Below are 16997 nucleotides of genomic sequence, written 5' to 3' on the forward strand. Positions count from 1 at the left end.
GAGAGGAATGGAGAGGGGAGGGGAAGGGGAGGAAAGGGAAGGGAAAGGAGAGGAGAGAGGAGAGGAGGGGAGGGGAGAGGAAAAGAGAGAAGAGGAAGAAAAAAGAATACAGAGAAGAGAAGAGAGAAGAGAAGAGAAGAGAAGAGAAGAGAAGAGAAGAGAAGAGAAGAGAAGAGAAAGAAGAGAAGAGAAGAAATGAAACAAAAAGAAAAGACTGTTTGTCAAAGCCTGATCATCAAATATATGTACATAAATTAGAAGCAAATATGGGTAAAGTAAGGAAGAAAAGAGTTTTATTGGATGAGAAGAATGAGAGAAGGAGGCTCTAGACAGAGAAATACTAACTGTCTTTAAGATAGAAATTGAACAGGCCAGAGTTGGACCCAAAATAGACGGCTTAGAGGGTTTGGTTCTCCAGAAAACAGAACACTCCTTCAGGCTTACACATCACTGTGGCAGTGGCAGGGGTCAGAAGCTTAGAGAGCCTTGGGGCTGGACTACACAGGGGTGTCCTGCACAAGCAAGTTGAGAATAGATGTATCTTAGAAAACACTGTGGTGGGAAAATCAAAGGCTTCTAAAAATGATAGAGGGGAAATGAGTACCAAAAAGAAATTTCCTTAAGAATTTATCAGCTCGGTGATGCACAAAAAGATTTCCTTGCTTATGGTATATTACTGTTTAGAGTATGATAAATTGAGATATCAAGACATTAGATAAGCTCTAAGTGCATTTTGTCCTTATATGTTATTGTCGTGAGTGAAGCTAGCCAATGGGTGACAACTGAGATGGTGGAGAGAAAATAAGTGGACAATTCCTCTTCAGCATGGAGTTGGGAGCAAAAAATTCCATCTAGGGAAAGAAAGATACTAATGGGCTTGATTCAGAATAGGTGAGGGAAACTTCTGAGGGAGACTTAACTCAAGCATGGGTACATTCAGTCCTCCAGGGCCCTTAGGGATTGCTGGTTACAGTAAGGAAGAAAAGCAGTCAAAAGCTTTAATGTGTCCTTCAGCTTCTTTAAAGTACGTATGGTGGGGCTGTAGAGATAGCTCAGTGCCTTAAATACCTGCCTGGTAAGTGCAAGGTCCTGAATTCAATCCCTGGTACTTATAACAGAGTAATATCATAACAGAGTAATCTAAATGAATGGAAATGTTTTCTAAAATTAAAATGGAAACAGGATTGCATAGCCTCAAATGCTCCAGAGTCTAAATAGGTTACTCATTTTATGGAAAATCTAGAGAAGTTGCTATGAAATGGATCACTAGTACTATGATTGATCAAGTGTATGGGTGGGTAGATGGGTAGATGGATGATGGATGGATGGATGGATGGATGGATGGATGGATGGATGGATGGATGGATGGGTAGGTGGATGGGTAGATGGATGGATGGATGGGTAAATGGATGATAGATGGATGGATAGATGGGTAGATGGGAAGATGGATGATAGATGGGTGGATGGGTAGATGGGTGGATGGATGGATGGATTGATGAGTAGATGGATGGAGAGTGGATGGATAAAAGAAGGTGAAGTCATAGTCTGAATTTTGAACCATTTTTATCTCAGGGGTGAAGGCACTCCCAGCGTATTTGAGAGGTCAGTTTCCCTTAAGAAACAGTAAATTCAACTGTCTTTCTTATACAACATGTGAGTCAACGCCTGTGAGAGCCACTTAGAGTCTGCAAATGTGCCAGACATTCTGTAAATAGCATTCACTTATCAGTATGTTTCCTTTTGCCATTCCCTGTTCATCTTGTCAGACAGTGATTATGATTGTTATGGGATAGGACTCACAGATAATTTTTAATCATAAAAGTAATCCTGACAATGAAGACTTCATACTTTCTAATACTGATCCTGAAGGAAGATCAAAACATATATGTAATTCAATAGCGCATGGTTTTGAAGGAATATGGTCTTAAGTTCAACTCGCAGCTTTTATCATTTCTGAGCTGAGTGACCTTGCATAAATTCTTTTTTCTTTCTAAGCCTGGAGGAGTCATCCTGGATAACCTCACAAGGCAGCCGCTAAATAAATCCTGCCATGATCGGTGGCAATTCCTTTCTACCAGGCAAGAAGGCAAATAAATTGGCTGACAAATGTTTACTTTTTATTTTTTATTTTTTGGCAGAACTGGGAATTGAAATCAGACCCTTGAGCTTGCCAGGGAAGTGCTTATACCACTGAGCCACCTTCTCGGCCCCTGATGCTTACTTTTGGCCCTTAAGAAAAGCATAGTCCAGGGAGAGGTGAGGAGTCAGGACACAAAACCTTAGGACAGCCAAGTAAAAACTGAACATTGAAGGGGCTCCATTTTTACCAGTGACCGTGAACAGCTTCCAAAAGCGCACCTCTCATTTGTCATTAAATCCTCCACACAGCCTTCCCCGCAATACTGATACATTACTGAAACATTCATACACAAAACTTCTAACTGAAGTATATTGTTATAGAACAGCAAACATTCAATTCCCAAGGGATGTTAATATTTTGAAATCTGAACAATTCAACCATACACTTTTTTTTTTTTTTTTTTTTTTTTGGTGGAACCAGGGATTGAAGTCAGGCCTTTGCACTTGCCAGGGAAGCACTTATTCTACTGAGCCATCTCCCTGGCTCCCACATTTTTTTAAATGGCTTTCAGGAGCATGATATCCAATTAGGAAGAGATGAGTGTTGAGTGTTCATTATCTTTGTATTTTAATATAAGTTAGCATTAAGTTTCATAATAATGATTGCATTTAACAACTGACTTGGGAATTTTAACATGCAAGTTTCACTACCTCAGAGCAAAGGATCTAGGCGAGTTCTTGATAGTTAGGGCTTAGTCTGTCTACAAAATGAGAGTGCGAGATTAGATAGCCCCAAAAGGATACACCACGTTTGGTAGTCGGTGGTGTTCTTTCCGGAGGATGAGGCAGAAGGATGATGTGTTCTAGTCTTTTCTGGACAACTTTCTGAGATTGTCTTTGCAAATAAAATGAGTAGCAAGTAAATAAACAGCCTTTCTTTAATCCCGGGGGATGAAGAGAGAGAGAGCGAGAGAGACAGACAGAGACAGAGAGAGACAGACAGAGACAGAAAGACAGACAGACAGACACAGACAGACAGACAGACAGACAGACACACACACACACACACACACACACACACACACACACTTATCACTTTCCCTAAGGCAGAAAACAGGAAAATAGCATTGATCACAACCATCACCTATTTCTACTTTACCTAGTTTCTACAAAAACATTCCTCTTCCTCCTGCCTACCCTCCAAGTGCTCTGACCCTCCACTCCACACCCTTGCTTCTGACTCTCAGGACCTGCCTGGATTTAATGTCACTGCCAGCAGCTGTGAAACTCCAGACAAACCTCCACCTTCTCCCTTCTCCTAGACCAGCCCCTGTACACTGCGGGTGCCCACCAGTTCACCCTGTCCCTCATGCTGTCAACTCCTCTGCCAAGATTTTTCTGCACACCATTCCTTTTCCTTCACATATCTTGAGTTTTCTTCTCTTACTTTGGGTCCTTCCTATCCACTTTTCCTCTTTAGGGATAGTTCAGATTCTTCTCATCAAACTGTAACAAAAGAATATTGCCTTTCTACTTCCTTCTTTAATCCTGAGATCATTGACATTTGAATATAGAGGTAGTGTGAGTGTCAAGTTGCCAGTGACCTATTCATGTGAAACCAATTTCTGACGTCTTATCTTGGTCTGAATCCCTTATCTATATCATGCGGCTGATCGTTTAGAAAATCCTTGCTTCCTTGTCAGATACCCTAAACTTCTCATAGTCTGTAAGTTCCATACGGAGATCCCGTCATAAATTCATTCATAGGCACTTCAAACTCAACATGCTGAGATGCAATGCACTGTATCTCCTCCAAGCCAGAGTTTTCTACTGTATCTACTAATGTAGTTTGTGGAATCTCGAACACTCAGTTCAAGCAAGATGAAAATGGGCCTGAGTTCTCACTCCCCCTTTAATAATAACACAGTCAATATTTGATTTATCCTTTTCATTAATAGTCTCTTTTTTCATTAACTGGTCTCCATTTTTTTCCAGTTCCTCAAATTCTTTGTTGTTTTCTTACTGTACTAGCGCAGAAATTCACTAAAAACTGCTTTACCTATAAACTGACATGTTGTAACCCTGCTTCCATATAACGTATAGATCAGTAAAACATATTTTGTGTCCATTTCATATTTCAAATTCCTTAGTGCTGTGACGATAAATGTATTACCCTACAAAAGTGATAAATATGTATAGATTTAAATACATATACCAGGAAGTATATGTGTCTACAACTGACTGAACTAAATAAAATTGGAAGATCCTATCGATGTGAATATGTATTCTTGTTGTGGTATTTATGATAGTTTCATAAGATATTGCCATTGGAAAAAAATCTAGGTAAAGAATAGCTCAGCCCTGTATTACACATTACTATTATATATAAATCTACAATTATTTCCAAATACAACGTTCCTCTTAAAACACTTTAAATACAAAAAATTTGCATATAAAATTCTATATTTTTCTCCTATAACGTTTTCCAATATTTTCTGCCCAAGATTTGAGGGCCATGCTACCCTAGAGTTGCTTGTAATTTTCTCACTTTCACCAAGCTATTTTTCATTTTAATACCTTGATTACACTGTTAGCATAGACCATCCACTCTGTACTGGTAGCTTCCACCTGGCGTGGTGAAGAAGGGCCTCATCATTTGTGTCTCTTCTTGGTCCTGAAATGAGATTGTATATTGCATTTTTGTATTTTTATAGCATTTTCCACTCTGTTACTCTAGTTTTGCTTTTCTGTTTTACTCCTGCACCTCAACCTCCTAGAGAGACGAGACAATCTTATGTTTTATTTCCAATGCCCTTTATGCTTCCAGGAAATAAAGCATGTTCTTTACATAGTTAATTTCAGCAAATAAAAGTGCTGTCACAGGTAGTTAGGTAGCATCATTTGTAAATCCAGTGCTATTATCTTCCACTATGCAACTACATAAAAACATAAATTTGAAATCTTAGAAAAACTGATTATTCTAGTATATCATTCATTTCTTTATGATACGAATAGTAATAATTAAGAGCTTAGTTAATTTCATTCTGGGATAAAATTGGTCCATTGATCATCACAGAAACACTGCAGGAATAATAGTTAAATTTGGAGACTGCATCAATTGAGAAATCAAATATATATATATATATATATATGTAAATGGGTCCTCAAATATATATATATATATATATATATATATATATATTGTAAATTTCCCCAAGTTTATATTACATGTATATGTAAATTTCCTCATGGACTGTCCTTTAATTTAAATATTCATTATCATAAAGCAGAAACAAACAGAAATACTACTAATTTGAAAGATATTCCTGTGTTTGTCTATCCCTTATTCTAACAGAATGCTCTGTTTAAGAACTACCCATATATGCACACAATATAATGATCAAAAAATTAAAAGCTTAGGTCCAGAGTTTTCAGTTTATTGTCCTTGCATGTGATCCCAAGGTTGTATTTATGAGATGGGTGACAAATCTAAGGCTGAAGTTGAAGTTCGCTGAGCTCATTTTTGTTTTCTGTTTCTATTTCTTACCTGCTGGAGGCAGAATAGACAAGTGATCAGTTGAAACAATTAATGATGATAGGTGAGACTTGCTGTCAGACTTAATGAGCCAATGTTTATTTTCTTTTTGAAATCTGTAGAACTCAACATTGGGTAGTGGATGTATAGCACAAAATAACCACTCTTTTAATTAGGAAAGATGAATTTTGATAAAGAATTGAAAGTCTGTGAGGTACAGCTCGATCAATAATGTTCCTAAAGAAATATCAGTTGTACAGTTTTTAAAATGTGCTGTATGTACCTGCTTGATTTTATAGGTTTGCTTGATGTTTTCTTCATAGACTGTCCTTTAATTTAAATATTCATTATCATAAAACAGAAAGTACAATCTTAACTTCATTTTTGTTCTTTTAAGTTTCGTAGAAACGCCTGCTCATTTCTCTTGGAAAGAAAGTTATTACCGGTCCACCATGTCCCAGAGCACACAGACAAGTGAATTCCTCAGTCCAGAGGTTTTCCAGCATATCTGGGATTTTCTGGAACAGTAAGTATCCAATAAATAAGCGATGTTGTGCTCACAGTATTAAATGTAGATATATACGGGTGGACAAAATATTGCTGACAGTATATTTCTAGAATTAGTAAATAACTAGTTAATGCTGAAGAAATTTACTATCTCTAATATCATCACAATTTGCAAAAGGCAGTGGTTGTTTCTTCATTTTCTCATATCAAAAGATGATTGTTAAGGGCCGGCCGAATAGTTTAGGGATTGAAGCAACTGCAAGCAGGCGCAGGGGCCAGGGGTTCGATACCCGGGAGTGCCAGCCCCGCCCCCGGGGTGCACAGAGACGGCAATTGAGACTGGGCATGGTGGTGTGCGCCTGTAATCCCAGCTCTTGGGAAGCTGTAAACAGGTGGATCACTACAAGTCTGATCTAGCAGTGAGACCCTGAACACCCTGTAGATCCTTCCCTAAAATACAAAATAAATAAATAAATGATAGTTATTCAATGGTGATATAATTTTGGAGCTTCTGCAAGTTGTATCCTGCACAATATGAAGTAGCTTCCCCAGTGTCTCTCTGATACTCAAACTCTATTTTTTAGCTTGAAGTCCTATCCATAGTTAGAACACAAGTATGCCCAGGAAGACCAAACCCTAAGTTTTGTTGAACATTTTTATCTCTCTATGCAGTGTAATTACACCTTTCTTAAATGCAGGATTGAAATGAGCAAGGTAAGGAAATGATGAACAGAATATTAGAACATTAGGGACACTGTGGTACAAAGTACTCTACCGTTGACCCACTTGTCTGTCCTTCATCCCATCGAGCAGTTCTTTGAGGAGTGCAGCACTCATGATTTTTATTTAACAAAAAACATTTCGAGTTGCACTGCTTGAACTTGTACATCTGGAAAGTGGTTGAGCTAGGATTTCAGTTTCTGACTCTAAGTAAATAATAAGCCTTGCAGCTTTGAGGTAGAAAGCCCATGCTGCAAAGTGTGTTTTAGTTCCTTGCCTTGCCTCATGAGTTTCCTTTCCTTTATATTAGGCCTCTATGTTCAGTTCAGCCCATTGATCTGAACTTTGTGGATGAGTCATCAGAAAATGGTGCAACTAACAAGATTGAGATCAGCATGGATTGCATCCGTATGCAGGACTCAGACCTCAGGGACCCCATGTGGGTGAGTGAAAAGCGTTTCCTCTTTAACCTGTAGACCCTGCTAGCCACAGTTCAAGTGAGCTGGCATTTTAAAGGCCTACAAAAAAAAAAGGTGGATGTGAGCAGGCAGGACCCCAGCAAAGTCAGCCAGTACAGTCAACTGAGCTGCGATTAGTAGTAGCTTCTGCATCTGGGTTGGACCCAGTTCACTGGAAGGTGTGCAGGAGATTGAAAATAATATTTACATCTTTCATCTCTGTTGCTCTTCACGTCAACTCCAATTTAGAGAGAATGGTGCCCCCAAGGTTTTCCAGCTGGCTGAGATGAATAAAGCAGGAGAAGCTAAATCTAGTTCTACCCAGAACACTTCCCACTATGGCAAGTCCCCCCTGCTGAATCAAGTCCTCTAATGCCAGAGGAAGTACATTTGATGCACCTGTTTAGGTATTTGTGCTAGAGGAAGAAGAAAAGATAACCAGTACATAAAACAGAACCGTCATGGCTTTGCCACTGACTCACTCAGGCCCAAGGCCTCAGTTTCTCATTTATAAAATGACAAGAACTTGCATGTCGCATCCCTCCCAGGCAAGCTTAGGCGTGTAACATGTTAATGATGGTAACACGCTTTTCTGAGATGCTTAGATTACATGCGACATTGTACAGTCCGTAGTGCTGTCAGTTGGGTTTTTTTTTTTTTTTATCTCATTGATTTGTCATACAAAACCTACTTTACTTGTACTAAAAATTACTACAAAATACGGAATGTAGAGTTGGTGGAGTGCCTTGAAGAGTGCCTGTGGGCGCGTTTAAGGATGTAATTTGACATAAGAGTTTGCTGGAATCCTCACTGTGCACTTTTGTGGTATATATGCTATGCTTCTAAATATTGGGCTAAGGTAAAGTTGGGAAAGCAAAGAGGAAACAACCAAAAATGCAAATTATCAACCCGCAAATATGCTGATGTCTTGCCACTAAATTGAAGGGAAGATCAGTTACCTCATCTACCCCTTCATTTCACTACAGATACAATCCTCGGTCATCACTGAGTTAATTAAAGGAAATGGGCAGATACTTCCAAGAGGACCATCGTTCAAGGCCTCATAATGTATTTTAAGTGGACACCGTAGTGTGTACATTCTGATGGGTAGCACCTGCTAGACTTTTGTTTGTTCTCTAAATCCCAGAGATCATCTTTTTTGACTGTTGGATTCACAGAAATAGATTCAAAGTTGTAAAATTTAAAAAAATAAAATCGCAGTGTTTTTTTTTAATGTTATGGTTTCTGTTATCAGCATTTTGCAAATTAATGCGAGTGTCTTTGTAATGGTCCTTGATTTTTCTCTTCTTTGTAATTTTGGAAATGATCTCAAGAAAATCAGTTTCATTTTTCTCCTCTCTTTGCAGTTTTTATCTGTTTTTTTTTTTTTTTTTTGTAGCATTTGTCCTATCTTCTGGCGGAATCTTTTCTGTATCGCTATTTATGCCAGTTTGAATTAGAAACTGTCCCTCTGTGGCAATCTTAGCATATCTTTTGTTGTATTATGAATTGCACGAGATTAATCTGTTTCTCTTCCTCTAAAGGAGTTATGAAAAATATTTTGTTTTGTACAGTGCCTGAGATTTATGTAGTAAGTCCTGATAGAATGGGATTTTTGAAAATGCTGGAAAAGGAAACAGGGCATTGTCAGTAAAAAGAAAAAAATAGAGCATTTGGAACAAGTGTATAGACAGAAATACGAAAATAGATTGCGAATGAACCTAAATAAACATAAAAGCGTATCTATCTATGGCTTTCCTGTTTTTACCTACAAAGAATAGTAACATCCCCCGTCTTATAATTGTATATAAACCTGGAATCTTCCTCTTTTTAAAGACTCCTCCTATGTCTATATCTCTACCTCTCTCTCTCTTTCTATCCCTATCTCTGTCTCAAAATCTCTGTCTCTGCCTAACAGTGTATCTGCCTACCTATGTGTATCTCGTAGTTACACAGATGAAACTAGATTACAATAATCTTCCTCAGCAACAGTAGCAACGAAATGGTAGACTTGCTCCAAATGTTGATTACAAAGGTTTTGGTACATATATTAAATAAGAGACTCTAAGATTCCTAGTCCCTCTAAACTACTGCTGCAACTGGTCTCTTTTCTTCTTTAGCTTGGTAGAATACTTTCACTTTTCTGTGTTTAGATTAATTACTAAGGAGTTTCCAGAGTCTGAACATAAATTACTTTCTCTTCAATATAATATTTTAATAAGTTGGGATGTCAGCCAAGCATTCTTTCACTATGCAAGAAATATGACTCTATGGACACGAAAAGACATGTCAACCCATTAAGCAAAGGAATCTTGAAATTGAGGAATTCATCCCATTTTTACTGACTTTAATTGCAACCTTCACCTCGGTAACTAGTGAGGAAATGAGGCTACAGTGTTTTGCTCTGATCATTAACAAAAGAAATTTGAGTGGAATTGCAGCTAATGTGTGTGTCCTCTTCATTAGAATGATTTTAATGTTACCAAGAGTGAGGATGAATGGATTTTCTCAAAAAAAAATCTTTTAATTTAATGTGTATTTTCAACCGTGGTCTTGAGTCATGACTTGTGATTGATACACCACTTGCTGTCTCAGCGTTTTGCTGCTTTGGGATGCTGAGGGCACTCCCCCCACTTCCTCAGGAGGTGGACAACGGTCGTAACACTATGATGTTCTCTGGGAAGGACTGGTAGAGGGGATGTGATTTCCTTCTGCATTCGTTTATTCCTTGTACTTTGAGGGCAACCCCTTTAATCTCTGTCAGTCTTTTCCCTAAGAAGTTGAGTGCTAATTGTCTAAAACAACCTGTTTTGTAAATCCTAAATGTGCAATCCCACGTCCATGTGAAGAGCAAACAAGCTCAGCCTAGCAAGAGACCAAGGGGTAGCATCTTTGTTGGATTTTGGACAGGCATAGGCTGTAGCACAATCATACTCAGGTGCAAGGGTAGGTACAAAAGGATCTTCGTGTGATCCAGAACGTAAGCAAGATTCTAGTCCTGTGCTGCTCTAGCCCCAGTTAGCATGTTGTGTTCCTTACCACGCAGATGCGTGAATCGCAGGCTCTCACTTTATGAAGGCTGTAATGTAATGTGAAAGGCAAGTGTGTACAAAATCATCTACAAAATATGCTCAGAAATATGTACATTTGAAAGGTAATGGTGCATTGTGACTGAGAAAGGCCGGAAACAGAGAAAATGATTTACATATAGGTCTTCAAATTTGAGGAAAAGTGAAGAAAACACAGAAGAAAGTGTTACAAACTTGGCTAACCATTACTGTTAAAACCATGTGATGTTACAAGTTTTAGAAAAGAGTTAAAACTTTCATTACAGGTAAATTTGTGTAGGCTATATAAATTCAAAATTAAACATAATAACAAAGATTTAGTAGCTGAAATCTTAAAAATTGAGAAAGATCACCCCTTTATTGTCAAAGGGTGTGAGTAACTTATCTATGAGCATAGAGATCTTTTAATAAACATAATATTTGCAAATTCTTTACTAATTAAAATTCACAAATTTAAACAAGATATGCTCTGATCAGCAAAGATTTGTGTGGTTGATAATAGCCAACATAGGTGAGATTTTTGAAAAAATTAAGCAGTTCTTTTTCACTTTTGTGGGGATATAAATTGATATATTGAAAGATATCTGCTCATTCTAATTTATTTAGTTTTTAAAACTTTCTCTTCTGGTCTGTAAGTTCTAGGTACTTATTATACAAAACCATTTAAATATAAACAAATATAAGTATGCATTCATACACATAAAAAAAGAAGGTTTCATTGTAACACTGATTTTAATTAAATGGATAAAATGAGAAGGAATCCTAGAGACCTTAGTTTTGAAATTTGACACATGTGGGGGAAAATAAAACCCTACAATTCAAAGAAAATAAGGCTGGATCCCATCATTGGGAGAGAATAGCAGCAGCTACAACATACAGTCCTTTTAGTGTTGGTGGTCAGTTTGTTCATAAGCCCCTGTGATTTCTACATGTGCTTTATGGGATGTGTCTTTTATTCTACACTGTGTAGAATCAATATTTCATTTTACATATTTTTGAACCCATTGTTAAAATCATCTGGGCCTGAGATTTCTTTAAGGGAGAAGGCTCAGTGTTTATGAATTAATTCCTTCAATGATTAAGAACTGCTAATATTATCTACTTACTCTGCTTAAGAATTGGCAAATTTGGTGTTTTGAGGAATTGGTTGATTAAAATCATTGAGCCATGTTTAGTATTTCTTGGAATATTATTTCTTACAAGTTGTTTTTAAATGTATTGAGTACAGGGTCTACAGGGTCTCACTGCATAGATTGGACTCATAGTAATTCTCCTATTTGCACCATCCCAAATGCTGGGATTACAGGCACAGGCTACCACTCCCAGTCTTAATCACTGTCTCAGCATAGCTAGGGGCAGAGCTGGCACGGCGACCTGGAACCGAACCCCAGACCTCTGCATTGGCCTAAGCAGGCACTTTAATCCACTGAGCTATCTGGTTGGCCCTTATTTCTTATGATTTTAATATATGTGAAATCTGTAATGATATTCTCTTCTTTCATTTCTTATGTTAGTAACTTTTTATTTTTTATTGTCAGTCTTACACTAGACTAGCCGGTTTCATTTATCTTCCAAGAAGAACAACTTAGAATATGGTTTCAACATTTTTTATGTATTATTTTTCTATTTTCCACTTCATTTCTGGTCTCATTTCCTAACTTCCACTCCTCCGGATTTATTTCCTCTTCCTTTCCAAGTTTATTTTTTTAAAAGCTCATAGAGTTGGGACTCTTCTTCTCTTCCAAGCATTTTACTGTGAAAAATTCTCCCTTAGGTACTGAGTGAGCTGATTCCAGTAAGTATCGATCTATTGCATTTTCAATTCAGTTCAGTTTCAACTAGTTCTAATTTCCCTTGAGACTTTCCCTTTGACCCACTGGTATTTAAGAGCATGTGTTTTTAATATTTTTAAACTTTCCAGTGTTTGTGTATTTTCTTTTATCTTTCCATGGTAACTTAAAGTTTGTTTTTGTTATGGCTGGAAGGCACAGTTTGTATGATTTCAGTTTCTCAATGTGTTGAGTTTTGTTTCATGCGTCAGTGTGTGGGTGATCTTGGTGAATGTTGCATGGGAACTTGAGAAGAAGATGTATTCTCCTTTTTAAAAAAAATATTTATTTGATACAGGATCTTGCTATGCAGTTCAAACTTACAGTGCTCCTCCTGTCTCGGCCTCTCCAGCACTGGGGTCACAGGCGTGCACTACCACGCCCAGTTTCAGGGACGGTTCAGCATGTGGTTCAGGGCATCAAACCCAGGTCCTTGGGCTTACACTGCCGAGCTATCTCCCCAGCCCTTTATTTTCCTTTTGTTGAGTGGAAGTTTTACAAATATCGATCAAACCTAGTTAGACTATGATGTCATACAGTTCTTGCATGACTTCTCTGATTTTCTGCCTAGTATTTGTTCACTAGTAACAAATGTTAAAGCTTTCTTTTATACTTACAGATTTATCTCTTTCTTTGTTCCAGCTGTCCCATACATCGAAGCTGTATGTTGGATGCATCATGATTAAGATTGTTATATTTTTATAAGGAATTAGCCCTCCTGTTATGATACATTTCTATTTACTTGTGGCAATTTTTTTCTGAAGTCTAACTTGTCTCTGTTAATATTAATATTTTAATTTTCTTTTGATTTGCTTACATGATCAATCTTCTCCCCATCCTTTTACTTTTAACTCATTTTGATCATAGCTGAAATTAATTTCTTCTAGTAAACATCTGGTAAACAATATATTTTTATATATTCTGTAAATATTTTCTATTTATTCTGTAAATAAAATTATTTTATTTACATATCATATAATTATCAACATGGGTATGTTAGGGTTATCTTTTTTTTTCTATTTAACTCTCTAAAGTACCTGTTTCCTTTATTATATCTTTTATAAATCATATGACCTAATTGTAGTATGCAAGTTTAAGTTGTTTACTTTTGTAGCTATATATCTTTGTGTATTTTGTGGAGGAGGGATTGCTCTCTGGTTTTCAGTATAGATTTTTCCAAGAATCTGCTGAGGGAGCAATATTTTACCACTTCAGCTGCAATGTAGAAATCTTACCATAATCCTGGTTTTGTCATCTGCACTTCACATTATACATACCTGTTATCATACATATTAGATCTATACCCACTGAAAATTACAAAAATCTCCTAAGCATTCATAATTTCAAACTTCTACTGTCAAATTAATTCAAAAGAAGAATTATAATTTATTTTATTGAATGAGATACTTGTCAGTAACTTTCCTCTTGCTTTGTACCAAAGCTACAATACTTACTGATCAACACCAAGAAAAATATGGAGATTCATTTGCACATTTATTAAGCAGAATAGTTGTTTGAAAGAAAATAATATCTAATTGATGTGGGGGGAGGGGTTTAAGAATTGAACATAGGGCCTTCACACTAGACTATATCCCCATCTCTTTCTTTCTTTCTTTCTTTCTTTCTTTCTTTCTTTCTTTCTTTCTTTCTTTCTTTCTTTCTATGTGACTGGCTCAGCTTGCCCTGAGGCAGGGTTGGTGCAGCATGTGGTACCAGGGATCAAACTGCAGTCCCTGTGGTTGCCTAAGCTAGCCTAAACCACTGAGCTATCTTGCTGGTTCCTCCAGCCCTTTTGCTTTGCTTTGCTTTGTCTTGCCTTGCTTTTCTTTTCTTTTCTTTTCTTTTCTTTTCTTTTCTTTTCTTTTCTTTTCTTCTTGTCTTGTCTTGTATTCTTCTCTTCTCTTCTCTCTCTTCTCTTCTCTTCTCTTCTCTTCTCTTCTCTTCTCTTCTCTTCTCTTCTCTTCTTTCTCTTCTCTTCTTCCTCTTGTCTTCTTTTTGTGAGACGAGGTTTTACTAACCGGCTCAGTTTCTCGGAGTGGGCCTGAACTTGCCATCTTCCCGTGGTAGCCTCTCAGGAGGCAGGGATGACATGCCACCATGTAATCCACCACACATACTCACCTATATTTTCCAAGTAGGCCCATATACCAGGCCAAAGGCTGTGTTTGCTGCATTTTGAAATGCTCCCAACTTCATGAACATTCTCTCTGTGCTTCCCTCCTTCCTCTCTCCTTCCTTCCCACCTCTGCTTGCATGTGAATGTAGAAACACACACACGGTGTCACCCAGATGTAATTCGATTCCAACTACTCTTATAGGCACATTCCAGTATGAAAAAATCAAATCATAAGTTTCTGGTGTGCAAATTGTTCTAAATCTTTATTTGATATATTTAATATTTAAATACATACTAAGGCATAGACTGTGAACAAAATATTTTTCAGGAGACCATTCACAATTACTCTGGCTGAGGTAAGTCTAGCTTAGAGCTAGCTAACAGCATCACCATGCAAGCCATTGAGATGCTTGAAACCTTTTCTATATATTCTGTGAGCTCTAGAAGGTGGAAAGAAGTTGACCTCTGGTATATTCTACAGTACCTGCTTACTATGTGTCTTATTATCCTGAGCTTCTGGGAAGTGCAATGTCACCTCGCTGTGACTCTGACTTCAGCAACAAGAGCTAAACTACAGGGAAGCATCTCTATTTTCTCTCCCTTCCTACATCATTCCCCATCCAGCTTCCATAACCATGCTGACACCATCCCTAGCACCACTCTTTTGTTCCTGGTATTTACTTTGTGATTGCAGTATGGGATTTAACATTAGACAAGAGGAATTGGAATATTAATTTGACCAGTTTTACATGTGTGGTCTCAATGGTCTCTATGTTCTTATCTTTCCACATTTCTGTATGTTTATAAATAGATTTAATAGTTATTATTGGTCAGACAATTTTGACAATTTTTTCATTACTTTGTTTCACAAATTCCAGGTGTATATGTATGTAATCAAATAAAAAAAAATTTCTGTTTTCAGTGTCTCTCCATACTAGTTTTCATAAAATCTGACTGACAAAGGTATGTATGACTCATTTAACATTTAAAAAAAAATCAGGGCCAGCGAAAGAGCTCAGCAGACTAAATGCCTGCTTAGACAAGCATAGGAACTGGTGTATGATTCCACATGTTGTACTGGCCCTGCCCCCGGGAGTGTTGAGCCAGCCCCCAAGACAAGGCCTGGTTGTACACACCTGTAATCCTAGTGCTGGGGAGGCTAAAAACAGGAGGAGCACTACAAGTCCAAGCTGAGTAGTGAGACCCTGTACCAAATACATTAATAATAATAACAATAATAATGTTTAAAAAATCACTTAATAAATTTCTCTGATAATAAGAGTGATACAATTAGAAAGAATCTTAGAAGTATCAAAAGCATATATTTCTTTAATAGTAAAATTAGTTATGAACTCATTAGGACTGCCCTAGGAAAGATTTTTAAAACATTTAAATCATGTCATGTGCACTTTTTTATAATATGCTTCTTTTTTTTTTTGCATTATAGAGTGAACATTTTTTTCATTTACTAATTTTCAAAAACTAATTGCTATACTGCATGTAATTACATAGATAGGCGATAATTCAACTATTCTATTCATAGATTTTTGTAAAAATTATTTGAATAGGACCTATTTGTATGCTAGATGCTTAACATTGAACAAGGTTGATCAAAAAATGTTGCAAATGCTGTTTTTTAAAAATCAGACTGAAAGACACATTGCAGTGCTTCCCTCTCACAGTAATTATCCTTGCTTCAAACAACCTTGCTCCATTGTCTTTACCACCTTTGGAGCAGTTCTGGGAGTCTTTCATAAGGGTCTTTGCTCAGTGTGTTTAACAATTGGTGAATGATGGGCTGTAGAGATAGCTCAGTAGAGTAAGTGCTTGCCTGGCAAGTGCAAGGGCCTGAGTTCAATCCCTATTTCTGGGAAAAAAAAAAAAAAATGGTGTATGAGCCTTTCAAGTGCCAGCCCAGAAAAAAGCAGGCTTGTCCCCACCTTACTCACGTGGCCACATGCCACATCTGCCTCTTCCTCCTGAACATAATGAAAGTAAACATTTTTAATCAACTCAAAATGTCAGGGTACCATGGCTGCCCAAGTAGAGACGCACATGCAAAGCGATTTCCGGAACTGCTTCAGAAAGTGGCAAGAACAACGGGATAAGCATCCTGGAAGCAAGGGGAGGATTTTGATAGCTATTAATGGCACGTTTTTTTTTACTATAATATTTTTTTTACTTGAGAGCACACACTAAATTTTCAACCACACCATGGAATTATTGAGTAGAATTGAACGAATATGAGTCTTGTCGAATTTTTCATTGTTGTTGTCTATTTACATCTGCATCCTGCTTACTCTCTTAGAGCATTTATAAGCTTTTCATCAGTTTTTGTCATGTAGTGTATGTTTTTAAGATGCACATCCTTCCAGGTGTTTGAAGCCATGCCTGTTCACTTCATAGCAAGATGAAAAAGTGTCTTTAGCTACATCTGTGAGTAAAATAAAAGACCCATTGAAGGGAGCTGCAAGGATGGTAGTTTGGATCATGGGCCATAAAGCACCTTGAACCACGAAGCATGTAGCATGAATGGGCTTGACATCTGGACTGGGAGCAACATGAGGAAGAATTAGTGAGGGGGGGAGAAACCCTCACCCAGGGTTAGCTTTGAGCACCAGAGTAGATGCAACATTTTCTCCTATTCCTTCAGCACTTCTAAAGCCTTGCTTAGTGTTCCTAGTA

At 37.4% G+C, this 16997-nt stretch overlaps 1 protein-coding gene across 5 annotated transcripts in view; it reads left to right on the forward strand.

Moving 5' to 3' along the window:
• The window catches only part of Tp63 (tumor protein p63), a 213317-nt gene that overhangs the window by 75538 nt on the left and 120782 nt on the right, over positions 1–16997 (forward strand). For 4 of the 5 annotated variants that reach the window (XM_004640898.3, XM_023700910.1, XM_004640902.3 and 1 more), the window contains exons 2-3: positions 6012–6140; positions 7152–7284. In XM_004640898.3, coding sequence (XP_004640955.1) covers positions 6012–6140; positions 7152–7284 — 262 coding nt within the window. The remainder of the gene's footprint in view (positions 1–6011; positions 6141–7151; positions 7285–16997) is intronic. The other variant, XM_023700911.1, reaches the window with a different exon arrangement.

Source organism: Octodon degus, unplaced genomic scaffold (assembly GCF_000260255.1).
Source record: "Octodon degus isolate 3935 unplaced genomic scaffold, OctDeg1.0 scaffold00128, whole genome shotgun sequence".
Taxonomy (NCBI): domain Eukaryota; kingdom Metazoa; phylum Chordata; class Mammalia; order Rodentia; family Octodontidae; genus Octodon; species Octodon degus.